This window comes from Delphinus delphis, chromosome 7 (genome assembly GCF_949987515.2).
Source record: "Delphinus delphis chromosome 7, mDelDel1.2, whole genome shotgun sequence".
Classification (NCBI taxonomy): Eukaryota; Metazoa; Chordata; class Mammalia; order Artiodactyla; family Delphinidae; genus Delphinus; species Delphinus delphis.
The window spans coordinates 62,783,292-62,799,630 of NC_082689.1; the positions used below are offsets into that span (position 1 = coordinate 62,783,292).

General features: G+C 38.8%; 1 protein-coding gene across 1 annotated transcript in view; it reads left to right on the top strand.

Annotated features, from left to right (window-relative positions):
* Positions 1-16,339, top strand: part of LRP2 (LDL receptor related protein 2) — a 196,332-nt gene that overhangs the window by 94,757 nt on the left and 85,236 nt on the right. The window contains exons 21-31 of the mRNA XM_060016628.1: positions 72-353; positions 1,388-1,630; positions 2,769-2,888; positions 3,501-3,617; positions 5,117-5,494; positions 6,646-6,894; positions 7,982-8,193; positions 9,071-9,255; positions 10,113-10,341; positions 11,137-11,311; positions 12,952-13,074. Of these exons, the coding sequence (XP_059872611.1) occupies positions 72-353; positions 1,388-1,630; positions 2,769-2,888; positions 3,501-3,617; positions 5,117-5,494; positions 6,646-6,894; positions 7,982-8,193; positions 9,071-9,255; positions 10,113-10,341; positions 11,137-11,311; positions 12,952-13,074 (2,313 nt within the window). The remainder of the gene's footprint in view (positions 1-71; positions 354-1,387; positions 1,631-2,768; positions 2,889-3,500; positions 3,618-5,116; positions 5,495-6,645; positions 6,895-7,981; positions 8,194-9,070; positions 9,256-10,112; positions 10,342-11,136; positions 11,312-12,951; positions 13,075-16,339) is intronic.

The following is a 16,339-nucleotide window of genomic DNA, read 5'->3' on the forward strand; positions in this document are numbered from 1 at the left end:
ACCAAACCTGTGATCAATCAACCTAAAGGAAATGTGCTTGACTCACTTATCTAGGGGCGTTGCTTTTTCAGGGTCTAACGCCTGTAACCGACCCACCAATCCGAACGGTGACTGCAGCCACTTCTGCTTCCCAGTGCCAAATTTCCAGCGGGTGTGTGGTTGCCCCTATGGAATGAGTCTGACTTCCGATCGTTTGACATGCGTGGAAGACCCATCCCGTGAGCCACCGTTGGAGCAGTGTGGTGCCTTTTCCTTCCCCTGTAACAATGGCAGATGTGTGCCCATTCACTACCGCTGTGATGGAATTGATGACTGTCATGATAACAGTGATGAGGTTCAATGTGGCACATTTAGTAAGTAGCTATACACTAGCAATACTTCCTAGGATGAATAGAACAGAGAGAGGGGGCTTAAAAAAAAAGGCTTGGGTTATCTCTATAGGAAAGAATATTCCTTTCGGATTGTTAATATGTACTCCAAAGGCTTTTAGGAAGCTAGGCGATGAATATCATTCATAGATAATGTTGCAGGTGATTTCTAGCATTGATTTGGGCTATCTTCAACAAAATTTCTTTCTGACATTGGCTGTTTGGATCAATGCAGAGTCATTGCATCTTGGCATACTCCTCAAAAAGTCAACAAAACAAACTGGATCTAATCTTTAGTATTGGAGAGAACAATATCACAGAATAGGTGCTTGTAATAATAGCTTTTGAAAATCTCATGTGCTATAATATTCCTTTTTCCTCCTGTTGGTGTAAAATGAATTATGGGTGAAATGGTGGTTTTAACCTTTACATTCTTCTTTTGATGGTAATCCAGTTTATAATAAATGCTATTGCAGAAGACAAAAAGATAGAGGACAGTTGAAATCTCAGAAATTTCTATCAAGGAAACATTAATAGAAAGAAAAGTGACATTTAAAAATGAAAGTGCTCATTTATACATTTTTGAGATTTCTAAAGTTTTATTTTGTGTATATCTTTTTGTTTTTAAAAGTGCAGATTTTACATGAATGTTTTATCAATTTCCAATGACCCATGTGATCAGAGGAAGCATAGCTTAGAAGTAAAGGACGGGCCTTAGAGTCACACCAACTAGAGTTTTGGTCTTGGGCAGATTCCTAAGCTCTCAAAGCCTCAATTTCCTCATCTATAAAATGCAGATAATTATATGTACCTGACAGTATTCTTGTGAGGATTAAGAGAGACAAAAAAATGTAAACACTTAGAAAAGTGCCTGGCGTATGATAGTTGCTGAATAAACTTGCACATTTTGTATAACGCTCCCATTGAAAAAGGAGAAGAAATGGGCCTTTACAAGGTAAGATCTCATTTAAAAGGCGGTAAAAACAGATGTCTTTATGACCAATTCGTTTCTGTTGTAGATACTTCCTGTGCACCTTCAGCGTTTGCGTGTGGCCACGGAGGACAGTGCATTCCTTCATACTGGCGCTGTGACAACCAAAATGACTGTGTGGATGGCAGTGATGAGCAGAACTGCCCCACCCGAGCACCCACTTCCTGTCGTGCAGACTTCTTCACCTGTGATAATAGCTTGTGTATCCCAAAGAGCTGGGTCTGTGACACAGATAATGATTGCGGGGATGGATCTGATGAAAAGTCATGCGGTAAGTTTTGAACTGATTTCTCTTGGTTGGTCAGCCTAGTGAATAGATTTGAACAGTCAGTAGGCCTTGTGCACTTTCCTTGAAGGCTTACATAAATTTCGTTGTATCTTAGCTACTTCTCTTCATCTGTCAATCCCTGTATTAATAGGCTATAGGAGCAAAGACGTGGGAAGTCTTCCTAAATATTTCCTATGCAAGCAAAACAAGGACTGTCTCTGATGTCTAAACCCAGATAGAAACTGGAAAATAAAATCCCTCAACTAACTATTCAGATATTTAAAACAATTTTTCTTTATAAATCATATAAACACATCCAGACATTTGGCTATTGGTTTTCCTTTTCATTTATACAGGCAAAAAGGCAACAGAATAAAGAGGCACAGGACATTTAAATTTCATTAATCTCACCCACCTGCTTTTCATCTTGCAAGTTCTGATTTCCTCTAGGTCGTCGTTTGTTTTCATATCAGCAGTCATAGTTTAAGGTGGAGCAAAGTTCCCTGGACTAAATTCCTGTCTTGGTTGCATGATTAGGCAATTCGCTTTTTCTCAGGACTAGATGAGCTTTAAGATCCCCTCCAGCTTTCACATTCTGTGAGACTATATTTACTATGACTTCACGTTTCGGGTAGGGGGAGGCAGCGCATCTGACTCTAAGGCTGTGTCTCTTCAGCCAGCTAGGACCCTGGTTTTGAGGATCGTTCTGCTTAGATATTGGATTAAATCCAGTTATCATGATCTGTCTCTACACTGTTGCTACTGGGCATTGTGGTCATGCGGACCATGTTGCCTTGCTGGGCTCCATTGCTTAGCTTTGGTGCAGTCTTGGACTTCACAGCATTCAGGAGATGTAGGCCAGTCCAAGGCCATGATGCTTACTTTCTAAGTGTGGTCTGTTTTTCAAGGTGTAATCACAGTTTCTGACTCTGCCCTGTAATATTTTTCTTCCTCTTTCCAAAAAGTGTCCTAGCTGGGCTCTGGATGGGCTGACTTTGGCAATCTGGCTGACTTGAAGGAATTTTGAGCACACATACAACTGAGATAACTTACGTATTTCCTTAGCGTTTTACAGTTTGGCTCTGGTACACACTGAACAAGAAATAAACTGTAACTTGGTTTTGTTTTTGGATGACATTAGATCATACAGAGACATGCTCACCTAGTCAGTTTCATTGCCCCAATCATCGATGTATTGACCTATCTTTTGTCTGTGATGGGACCGACGACTGTGCTGATGGGTCTGATGAGAGTGCTTGTAGTAAGTACATTGCTTTATTTTTAAATTAATTAATTAATCAATCCATTGAAGTCTAGTTGATTTACAATATTATATGTTTCAGGTGGATAACATACTGATTCACAATTTTAAAGGTTAACTCCATTTATAATTATAAAATATTGGCTATATTCCTTTGTTGTATAATATATTCCTGTAGCTTATCCCTATCTTGCCCTGCCCCCTTCCTTCTGCCGATTGTTAACCACTAGTGTGTTCTCTATATCTGTGAGTCTATTTCTTTTTGGTTACTTTCACTAATTTGTTTTATTTTTTAGATTCCACATGTAAGTGATATTATACGGTATTTGTCTTTCTCTGACTTATTTCACTAAGCATAATACCCTCCATGTCCATCTATGTTGTTGCAAGTGGCAAAATTTCATTCTTTTTTATGACTGAGTAGTACTCCATTATATATATATATGCCACATCTTTTTTATCCATTCATCTGTTGATGGGCACTTAGGTTGCTTACATATCTTGGCTATTGTAAATAATGCTTTATTTTTATTCATGATGTTTAGAAAAATCTCAATGTTTAGTTGTTTGCTCCTTGGCTTAATTTCTAATACTTTTCTCTCTCATTTTCAGTAATTAATTGCACTGCTTCTCAATTCAAATGTGTCAGTAATGGTAATTGTATTAGCAACACATATCGCTGTGATGGTGTTTTTGACTGCAATGACCACTCTGATGAGACAGATTGTCGTAAGTACCATATACCTAGCATGTTTCAGGTGAAGGGGTCATTTCATGTTTACCAGTATTGATATTACCACAGATTTTCTCTTAGACAAACTAGAGAGAAGGCAGCCTGAATTACAAAGCATTGTCAAAGGAACACAGTATTGAACATATAATAAAATCGACTTGACATTACCAAACAGCGACTTATAATTTGTGAATCGAGGGGTTGTAAATGGGCACTTGCAAATTGTCTCCTGAGTAGGTTAAATATTTCTCAGATATTTTTGTTCTCACTATTAATTTTTCCTAGGGCATACCAAATTAGTGGGTTTCAAATTTTTGAGGTTTACTATTTATAAAGATATTTTAATGGTTTCTTTTAAATCTCAATAGGGAGGTGAAATCAAGCAAATCATTTGTTTAGTATCTGCTAACATGTTACATATGGTCTTTGTCCTGAGAGTCTGGTAAGAGAAATTATCGAAAGTAAGAAACAAAGTAAGGTAGATAGTTACAAGGGCCTTATAGAAACGATACAGATAAAAATTCTATGAAGGTTCAGAGCAAAGAAATTTTTTCAGAGGATTCAAGGAGGACTTCACGGACTATAAATCTGTTGGGCCTATAATCTCCACAAGCTGTAGACCTATAATCGACAGGATTTGTTATTCCCCACGTTTTATATTAAATGAGGTGAGGTGGTCATTTGTTTGAATAATGGTATTTTGAACCACAAATAGTAGGTTTCTATCAATTCTCCTCCCTAATCAGAAAAGAAGTGTTTAAATCTATGGATCAAAAGGAAAAGTTAAATGCTTGCTTACTGTATAGGTGTGTACAACACCCAGAAATTCTTAATCACTGAATTTCCTGTCTCACATTGAAAACGTGGAATTCTTCTGTGGTGATCTGAGGTTAAAGTTCCATTGCCCCTGATTTGCTATTGCCTTAAAAAGTTCCTAGGAGGGAGTTTGGGTTTACTCCTGTGAAATAGGCAAGCAATTCTTACTTATCTCGTAAGGATTGCTTGGTGAATAGTGGAAAGTTTGCAAAGAATTGAGGATTTACAGTCATCTTTTGTTTACTTAATGTGTGCTGGTTTCATCTGATATAATTCACTTGAGGGAAAATGATAACATCCAAATATATGACATTAAACCCATGAATTCCAATTCACCGTAGCTATTTAAGCTCTATTTAAATGCTCTGGTGATTCTTTATTATTTAATCCATAATTAGAAACACAGGAAATAGAATTTTCTTTTGACCCAGGGACTTATCTTCTATCCAAGAGTTGTACATCCTTTGTGGTCAGATCCACTAATCTGACGCATAAAGATCTCTACGTGCCACAATGTCAGAGAAGACTCGTGTCATTTTAGATTTTAATATTACATTTGTCATAGTCATTATTATAAACCTACCATTGATCCAAAATCATTTCCTCTGAATCTAGGAATTATATAAAAGGGGTTATGGATTGCCTTCACAAGCCCATTTTCCCCATTTCGTTCTCTCAGCAACCAGGCCTCCTGGTATGTGCCACCAAGATGAATTTCAGTGCCAAGCAGATGGTATCTGCATTCCGAAGATCTGGGAGTGTGATGGCCACCCAGACTGCCTCCATGGATCTGATGAGCACAATGGCTGTGCCCCCAAGACCTGCCCTTCATCTCATTTCCTCTGTGACAATGGAAACTGCATCTACAGAGAGTGGCTCTGTGATGGAGATAATGACTGCAGGGACATGAGCGATGAGAAGGACTGCCCTACGCAGGCCTTTCAGTGTCCCAGTTGGCAATGGCAATGCCCCAGTTATAGCATCTGTGTGAATCTGAGTGCAGTATGTGATGGCAACCCTGACTGCCCCAGTGGGACAGATGAGTCCCCACTTTGCAGTAAGTTTCCTGACCACAGTTTACTGCCATAAATTCATCCTGAGCAGTGGCCGGCTGTACATCATCATTGTCACAGTCACCATGCAGCTTTTGAGGAAGGGATCTCAGTTCCTCTCTGAATTTAGATCTGTGTAGATCCGGATAGCCATCATGGAATTCAAATAAATCATCACTGGATAATATTTCTCATTAAATCCTTTGCACCTGGTTCTGTGTTTTTGCTTCATTAGATCGTGAAATTAAATTTGGTTCTGTTGGTAATGCGCTCATAAGTTTTTCTAACTTTAATATTTTCTGATTTCAATCAGAACTTGCCACAAAACAAATGAAGTCTGGGGATTTGTGTTTGCTATGATTAAAATCCTGTGATTGGCATGTAATCCTAATTACTGTCCTTTCTTTATTTCTTCTTTAATCAATGCTCACTCTCAGATGATACCCAGCCAGGTATGATTGCAAAGTATTTTAGATTCTTATGATTTTAAACGCATTGCGTTTGTGCTGAAAATGTCCTAATCATTTTGACTTACTTCCCCTTCTAGTGCATGTTTCATATCATGACTCTTATAAATAAGAGTACACATGGAAATAGAGGGCATTTGCATCCTCAGGTAGATGAACTATCTTTGGGTGCTTCAGGCATTGCCGTCTTAGCCCTGAAAGTAAGGATGATGGCATATCAGTGCACCTGTGCCCTGTAGTCTTCCAATTGCCTTTCTCCTTTATAGACCTTCCAGCTCTGCTCTTCAGTGTCAAAGTCTTATCTTCCATTTCTGTGTAGGTAGAAGAATGACAGGAAGCAAATGGCAAGTAATTTAGGTCTCTTTGCATGCTTTACCAATGATAGTTGTGTTTCTTGATGTCCACCATATTTCCCCAAGTTTCTCTCATTGCACTAAATGGAGTTATAATAGAAGGCTGTAGTGAAGAAAGTGGTCCAAGTCCAGTGGACGTGAAAGATGTAAATCCTCAGGTAAATCGGAGCACTGAACAGCCTGTGGACCTCATCCAGGTGGATTCTGCTCATAGCTCTTACCTGGGTATTGTGTTGAAGGTGACCTGAGACTGTATGACACATAATGCAACTGAGTGAACCAAAGAAGCAAAGATTCCTGACTTTCCCACTCTGTGATTCTTTTTCTTTATTCTAGACCAGGAGAGCTGCTCAGATTCCAATGGTGGTTGTACTCACCAGTGTATTCAAGGGCCCTATGGGGCTCAATGCCACTGTCCATTGGGATACCTGCTTGCCAATGACTCTAAGACCTGTGAAGACATAGATGAATGTCGTATTCCAGGCTTTTGTAGCCAGCACTGTTACAATACGAGAGGTTCTTTTCGGTGCTGGTGTGATCCGGAATACAGGTTAGACGCTGACCAGAGGACCTGCAAAGCTACAGGTAATGAAAGTGAACTAACTCCAGCCAGTTTACCAAGCACACTCCAGAGCTTAAGATTAAATGTCACGTTTAACAAATTTCACCATCTTTATATAATGCTTAATGAATTCAATCCAACCAGTATTAATTCAGTTTCTACTACGTGAAAGTATTTGTACTATGTGTTGGGTATTGCTTTGGCTGCTTTAAAAGTGACCAGATAGTGACCACCTAGAGGGGTGGGATGGGGGGGTGGGAGAGAGACGCAAGAGGGCGGGGATACGGAGATGAGATATATATGTATATGTATAGCTGATTCACTTTGTTATACAGCAGAAACTAACTCAACATTGTAAAGCAATTATACTCCAATAAAGATGTTAAAAAAAATAAATAAAAGTGACCAGATAAAGAATGCTAAAACAAAGTAGGCAGTTTCTTCCTTTTTTGTGCAGGAGTCTGGAGGGTAGACGGTTCAGGGGGTAAAAGCTGGTGTGGCTTCCATCTCGGGATCCATTGCTTTTGCTCCAGTCTTTGCCTGCTCCCAGAAAGTAGGAAAGGGGCGAGTAGCTTCCTTTTAAGGATGGCACCTAGAATTTGACACATCGTTTGTGTTCACATTTTATTGTTCAAAACTTAGTCATATGGTCACTCCAAACTGAAATGGAAATGGGGAAATGTCTCTAGCTGGTAGGCCCTGTGCTGTGCTAAAAAGTGGCATAATTTATTACTAGAAAGGAAGAAGAGGAGAGGGACATGGGGATGATTAGAAGTCTCTGCCACAGCTGAATGCAAAGTACAAAATAAGCAAGTACAAAGGTAACTATAGTAACAGGAAGAATGCAAGTAGAGTTCACTCCAGGTTGATATTTAGATAAACACTAAAGTGTAATTCAAGGAAGAAAGATATTTCGAAAAAGCTTACTTTCAACGCTCATGAAAACCAGCTAACTGTTAAGGTAACATCATTCTTATAGGAATTTTTGTTTGTTTTTCCCATTACTCTAGTGTGGAATGACATCTTCTTTCTGTTACCAAAGGTATTACATCAAATATTGAGTGTTTTTTCTCCCAGAATCGTTGACACTTGTATTTTCTTCTTGGACAGCATCTGAAAGTCTGCTGTTACTTGTGGCGAGTCAGAACCAGCTTGTTGCTGACAACATCTCCAGGCAGGAGCACTCTATCCACGCCCTTGTCCAGGATGGTTCTCACATTGTGGCTGTTGATTTTGATTCAGTCAGTGGTCATATCTTTTGGTCGGATGGAACTCAGGGTAAAATCTGGAGTGCGTTTCAAAATGGAACAGATAGAAAACTAGTAAGTACATGTCTACTGGCCTTTGACCTGACTAGTTCCCCTGTCTTGGGTCTATTTGCTGTTGTTACTCACCAGTGAGAGAAGGCCCTACCTCATCTTAGGTGGTTCTCATGTTTTCCTCTGGGCCACATCACACCCAAGGGACCCCGATGTTCCTAACTCCTACTTGATGGGATCTGAAGGGAGATGCATGGCTCTGAATTGCAGGTCATATGATGCAGAGACCTCACAGCATCTTGGAGGTCCCTTCTGCAAATTTTTTTCCTAGTGGATGAGAGATAAGGGAAACACAGGGGAGGTTGCTTTTCTTTCGTCTTTTAAAAATGTTTTTAAAATTTATCCTTTTCTTTGCCATTATGGTTTATTACAGGATACTGAATATAGTTCCCCATGCTATACAGTAGGACCTTGCTGTTGAGGTTGCTTTTCTTAGCTTTAATTCAGTTATGTTTCTTGATCAATCTCCCGGAGTTTCAGTTTCTTGATCCTTGATGGTTATGTTTCCTCTGCCCCTTAGAAATTTATTTTGTAATTGTTGGCACTCAATCAATAAAGGTATTACTTTTGCCATGTGAACACTGTAAAGTTTCATAGGGTTGCCAGCTTAGCAAACGGATACAGCTTTTGTTTAACTGAAAAAATTCTGAAACCAAAATGAAACTACATACTAATCCAACAATAGAGTATTCAGTTCTACACAATCTTGTATATTTTTCCAGAAAACCCTACTGTTTCTCCATGGGAAGACAAAGTTTTCTAATCTTCATAAGCAATCATAGGACAAATTAGATGCCTTATTCTCAATTTTCATATAATTTCCATGTTTGCATTCATTTATTCCCTTTAGAATTCACTCGTTATTCACTTTTGTCTTTAGACGCTTGACAGTGGTATCACCATGACTGAAAGTATTGCAGTAGATTGGGTAGGACGCAATCTTTACTGGACAGACTTTTCTCTGCAAACAATTGAAGTCTCTAAACTGGATGGGAGTCACAGGACTGTGCTGCTTAGTGAAAACATAACAAATCCAAGGGGACTAGTGTTAGATCCCAGAACTACGTAAGACTTCTTTTTTTTTTTTTTTAAGTGATGTTGCCTTAACATTGTATGAGGGAAAAATAACATGACATGCTGTGGCTAATATTCATATCACAAAATTTACACATTGATTTATTAGCTTGGCAATATATGATTAAGTCTAATGAATGCATGCAGTAATATTCCATAGACGGGCCATGGTATTTGTGCCACGTGTACCTCATGGTTATGCAACAAAACAGCCAGATTTTCCTGCTTCAGTTTCATATTGTTTACTAGAACTTCCTTTTATGTCATGTAAGGAAGTTTTGGCCTGCTGGCCCTAAAGGGAAGAAGAAGAAATTCTCCCATGTGCTTAGAAAACTTTGAAGGCTTCTTTCCTCGAATTTCCTTAGATTCTCTTAGATTCTTTTCTGCAGGAAGATGACTTAGGCAAATTATGTTCAATGCAATGCAGACTTCCTAGATATTGTAAAGTAAATTTCACGCCCGTGAAATTCATGATAAATCTCTGAGGATGAATAAATTGACTTATCTTAAAAACGACAGGGTAGATAAACAGGAACAGATGAACTTTTCTAGATCAACTATTTGTGGATTGTACAGAAACATGAATCGGCCTTGAGACATTTCAGTGTCACAGTATACTGCATGTTTTCTGAACATTATAAAAACACCCAGATGGCTTGTGATTGAATTATGATTACGGTTTTACTTTGTGACTCTCAGAGGAAATAGTAATCTCTGTGCATATATTCTGACCTGGATATGAGTTATTTTAAGCAGAGCTTAAACATGATATTCTGTCACTTAAAATGACAGTTATTTTCCATTTTGAAATATGTCCCATCCAATCGGTAACTAGTTTCTTTTCACAGTGCCTCTGTGATGTTCTGGTCTGACTGGGGCCATCACCCTCGCATTGAGCGAGCTAGCATGGATGGCAGTCTGCGCACCGTCATTATCCAGGAGAAGGTTTTCTGGCCCAATGGCTTAGCTATTGACTACCCCAACAGGCTGCTGTACTTCGTGGATGGCTATCTTGATTACATAGACTATTGTGAATATGATGGAAGCAATCGGCGGCAGGTGATAGCCAGTGATTTGGTAAGTTGGTAGTGAGGAAAGGAAACTAAGACAATAATGGTTTAGTAGGAAGCAGATAGAGTAACAAGAAAGCTAAGAAATTCACTGTTGTGTCGTAGACATTACAAGGTCCATCGAGGAAATATCAACAGGAGGAAGGGTCAACCTATCTTTTATTACTGACAGAAAATCAGTATTCTAGTTCGTGGTCAGATTGTGCCGCGTCCAGGAAGGATTAATAGCTCGTGTGACTTAGTTGATCTGTGGATGCTAATCCGTTGCTTCTCTAAGTCCATGTAAATAATGATTTAATTATATGTAGATTCCCTCCATGAAATCATAACCTGTTATATATTTTTATTCAGGAAATTCTGGTGAATTTATTGTCACAAGTTAAATGAGAAAATATGTATTTTACCAAAAAGCTGTTATTGACTTCTATTTAAGATTGTGATTGTTCATAGTTCTGTGGCTTGAAGAGGCCCTGGGAGATCTCTCCTGTAACTAGACAGGTGATCTACATAAGTCACCCTACTTTCTGCACTTCCGTTTTGCTTTTGTTTATAAGATGGATGCCCAGTGTAATTACCAGAGTAAAAATGAAGGCTAAGTGACACAGGTACATGAAAATATTTTGGTTGGTAAGTGGGATATAGGTCAAGAAGTATATATTTTTTCTGTCTCTTGACCAATGATTTCACTATGTCTTTATTAAGTTAATGCTAAAGGAAACCATCTTCTTGGGGAGGTATCCTTTTCTACTTTGTTCATCTTCATTTTTATTTCTAGGTCTCATTGTTCTCTTCTGCTTCACAGACTCTGCGGCATCCCTACTCCCTAAGTCTCTTTGAAGATTCCGTGTACTGGAGTGACCGTGCTACTCATGAGGTTATGAAAGCCAACAAGTGGCATGGGGGGAACCAATCAGTAGTACTGTCTCTTCACCAGCCCCTTGGAATTGTTGTGGTTCATCCTGCAAAACAACCAGCTTGTAAGTGATAGAGATATCCTGCATGGTATAGCTTGGAAAACATTGATCTGGGGAATGTAAAATGTATAACGTTGCAGACCCGTTTGTTTGGACAGTACACTTCCATGACCTCTGTTTACCATGGAAAAGTCAAATCTCGTATGTCTTTACATACTCAAGTCTCCCTGGTCTTTTCTGCCACTTTCTTTTGCCACACTGGACTTCACTGGACTTCATTTTCGTACAGAAGCACACGAGGCTACTTACCATCTCTGAACGTCTGCACTGGCTCTTCCTTTTGCCCTGGGACGCCCCTCATCCAGATGTCTGCCTGAGTTGCTGCTTCACGTTATTTAGAATTCTCTTAGGTGCTCCTTGTGGGCCTCGACCATCCTATTGAAAATGGCACCGCCTCTCATAATTCTTTTGCTCTTTACTCTCACGTTCTAAAGTCACACAACTTATGAGTTTAGTTTTATCTCCCTTTGTTAGACTATCTGCCTCATGTTTACAGTATTCCCAGTGCTTAGAGTGGTGTTTGGTACATAGTGAAGGCTTGCTAGTTTTTGAGTAAACAAATGCATTACTGCATCTAACAAGGTGCATGTAATAAGAATATATAGGACCTAGAGAACATCCTATGAGCACAGGATGTGCACAGGATCCCTCTACTTCAAGGAGCAGAAACACACAAAGATGTCATCAATAGAAAAATAAAAGATTATTATCTAACCAAAACTTGGACAACAGTGGGTAAATGTCAAGGTCACATAGGGAACACACAACTTGGTTTCGTTTAATGTGAAAAGATCTCTTTGGGGTCAGCCAAGGAGACACATCTTATGTAGCATCAAATTTCTATTACTGAGCTCTGGATTACTCAGCGGCTGTTTGTTCTGTTTATAGACTGGATTGATCTGTGACCTTGGGAAAGTCACTCCTCCCTCTTATGCCTCTTATGAATTCTATGTTGAAAGACTGATGTTGGGGAAGGGTAAAGTAGTTTAGGGCAAATACCAAACCAGCCAAAGTAACTTAATGTATTGTGTCTCCAAATATTGGGGGCTTCTGAAAGGACAATTTATTAATTGAGATATAATTGACACATAACATTGTATTAGTGTTAGGTGTACAACATAATGATTTGATATATGTATGTATTGTGAAATGATCACTATAATAAGTTCAGTGAACATCTATTACCACACATTCTTTTTTCCGTGCTGAAAACTTTTAAGATTGACTCTTTACTATAGTCATCATGCTGTACATTACATCCCCAAGACTTATTTACCTTGTAACTGGAAGTCTGTACCTGTTGACCACCTTCACACATTTTGCCTCCCTGCATTCTCTGCTTCTGACAAGCACCAGTCTGTTCTCTCAGTTCATTATTTTTTAAATTTAGATTTAAAATTTAGATTATTAAAAGTGATCTCATATAGTATCTGTCTTTCTCTGTCTGACTTATTTCACTTAGCATAATACCCTCCAGGTCCATCCGTGTGTCGCAAATGGAGGATTTCCTTTTCTGCGGGCCGAATAATATTCGATTATATGTGTATATATACATACCATGTCTTTATCCATTCATCCCGTGCACTTTAAAGTGGGCGGTTTTCCATTCACCAATGTTTTCTTCTCTTCTCTTTGTATTACAGCCACAAATCCATGCGTCCATGCCCAATGCAGCCATCTATGCTTGCTTTCCTCAGAGAGGCTTTACTCCTGTGCTTGTCCTTCAGGGTGGCGTCTCTCTCGTGATTCTGTGACTTGCGTGAGAGGTACAGTATGTCCTTTAAGTATGCCCTGAAGGTGGAGCTTGCCACAGTTTGTACAAAGCTGTGTGAGCTCTAAGCCACTTGGTGATGGAGTGTGTGCTGTGTTCCCTCCGATCAGCAGGTATCTGTAGAGTGTGTGCTATATGGGGTGTTAACTGAGCACCATTTACAGAAACTGTATTCCAATTGACCATATGCAGAAACTGTATTACAACTGAGTTGTAATTGTAATGTAGTTTCTGTACATGCAGCTAATATTATGTGTGCATGTAATTCAACGATCTTTAACCTCACATTTTCTCTTACCTGGTTATAGTCAGGCAAGCTAGGATAATGGGAAGTTCCAGATTCTGCATTTAGAAGTAAAAATCCTTGATATTTGTGGATAGCTTCATTTTGTAGGTTCCTGATCTCATCTTTATTCTCATAACCAATAGTCAATAATGAGTGTTATAGTCTGGGTCTTCTGACTCCAGTTTCAGTACCTTTACTATTACTGTATGGTACTTTAAAAATGAAAGTTTCCTCTGTATGAAATATTTAAAGGCATTATTTGAATAATTTATTCTTCATCTCATTCTAGATATCTTACTGGGTTGATTGAAGAGTATGTGGAGAGCTATACTAAGTACTTTAGGGAGCAAGAAAGGAAGGACAAGATGTAGTCAGTCCACAAAGGAGATTTCTAAGAAATCATTTGCTTTTGCTTAAAAATCTAAAGAGGTAGTCTAAACTCAAGTTTCTTTCATTACTCGGTGAAGAGGAGTAAATGTGTTTTGATACTGATAAACAATGGCTATAGACCAGTTAAAGTGAAATGGTTAATGGGAAAAAATTGCTAAATTAAGAGAAAAGTAGAGTCAATCTAGAGGGAAATTTAGTTTTCAAATGGAAAGTATATTCCTGAATCCAGGAAATTTATGGTGTTTACAGGTTATGAGGATGTAAGGTTACTGAAAATCAAATTCCATCGACATGTGATATTTTGCAATGATACTTTTGTGATGAAAGATTTTAATTATTGGTAATGCCTACAAAGGGACTGGCATTTGCCATTTTTCTTCAGAGCTTTATTATAAACCTAATCCTTGTTGACATTGTTTAATTTAGTGTGTCCTCAGAGTCTTTCAGCAGAAGATTAAACTGGGCTATAGACATTCTGCATACAAAGCATTCTTTCACCACACAAAGATTGTTGAACTGTGCATTGGGGATTGGTGTAATCTGTATTACTATCTGATGGTGATTGATAAGTGTAAACTCTAAATAGTACCTTTTGTTGTTTCACAAATAATTCCACTAGTGGTTTTCCCATGGACTGACTTTACTGAGGTGGAACCTTTTCAATAGTTTCCAACCGGCTTCTGAGCACCAGCTGGGTAACTGAGTGCTAATATATGTGAACTAAAAAAATGTTGCATTTTTTTTTTCCAGCAGGAAGCTTAGAAGACTGTTAACATTCATAGATGAAAACGTTTTACTTGATTTAAATGTCCGATTGCCTCTAAAATTTTGTCTGCAAAGTGTCTAAAATATCTTTGGAAGTGCTTATGTGATAAGATCAAGTGAAAAAGCAGAGATGGTTTAATATTGGCTATGTAAAATCATGCATTAAAAAAATCTGGAGGACAAGATACACAAGTGTCAATAATGCTTACAGTTGGGAAGGGGGATTATGGGATATTTCTATTTTTTCCTAATTTTATGCTATAAAATTTTAAAGGGAGAGCTTTCTCTGTATGAAATAGTTTTTTATTGTTTAGAAAATATGTTCCCCACAATGCCAAAGAAACCCCCAAAACTCAAACCAGAACATCTTCCCAGCACCCCCTAAAATGAACAACTGCAAATCCAGGGCTGTTCAAGGTCATACTTTGGGAGGAGCTAGGCTTGGGAGTCATAAATGTCACCTCTTAATGACAACATAAATTTCCCATTCCTGACTGTTGTTTTTCACTTCTTTGCTCTGCTAACACTAATCTTAATAGGATCATGACATGAAAGATAGAAAATGAAGAAATGTTGTGTCATTTCAAAAGACTAAGACCTCCTGAACTCCTTTCCAGCCAACCCTAGGTGCGGCTGTGCCTACTCTTTCATTGTCATGGTCCATATACTTTGTCTGGCCCTCCCGACTCTAAGTTCCTTGGGAATAAATCCTCTACCTGATTCCTTGATGTATGCTTTTTGCCCGCGGCACACAGTGGCACTCAGTAAATGTTGAGTGAATGACAAACCCTCCAATATCCCTTTTTGCTTCTTCTCCATTCCTGTTTTTCACCTGCTCATTCCTTTATAGATGTGTATAGTCATAAAATCACTCCTGTTTTCTTTCCCATGGAGCACTTTTCATGCACCTTCCTATGCCACCTGCTGACTCAGTGGTCACTTCTGCCACTGCAGCATTAAATGATACCCCATCTCTGGTCTGTGGCCCACAAATGTTCACTGGCTGTAAACCCTTTCAAACACACCTGCAGTGACCTGATGATGGAGGTCCTGAGACCCATCCCCAGGGAAGAGTAATGGCTGAAGGAGTAGTGCTGGGTGCTCTCAAGGGAAGAGCTTGTTAGAGGAGTCAGGAAGGTCCATGTTTGATGGATGAGAAATGCAGTTTTTTAGGCCTTTAACAGTGCTTTGGTTGAAATTCTTCCAATTAAGCAAAAGAAAAATTACCCATTAAAAAGAACAGAATCAGGTTTTGAGTAAGTAATAGTTCCCCTGTGAAACTGGGAAATATTTCTTGTTTCTCTGAACCAATGAACATTTATAACATATAATTAATATATCATTAAATATCATCTCAGCATATTCAGGGTACATCTTAAACTCATAATGTTTAATTTCTGCAGTTAAATCAAATGAATTGAGTGGTGATCTGATATTCGATAAGTAGTACCCGGCCTGCACTTTTTGCAGAGGAGTGATTAAGAACATAGGTTTTGGAGAGTTCAAGCAACCTTGCTGTGACCTGGGTTAGATATGCTAATTTCTTTGTGCCTCATTTGAAATTTGGGGGAGGGAGATAACTATCTAACAAGCAGGGTTATGAGGCTTCAGGAAGAGAAATTAAATGAAGTAGTACTTATTTGCTGCATGCTGTGTAGCATGTCTTCTCAATAAGTGGCGACGATTATTATGGTTATTGCAGTTGTTCAGAAGAGAGGCATAGTGGAGCAGCTGAGAGAGTCAAGACTTGGGAGTTAATCTCATTGCCTTGTTTCCTGTGGAAGCTGCAAAGCTGTGGGAAGCTCCTTGGCCTCAGTTG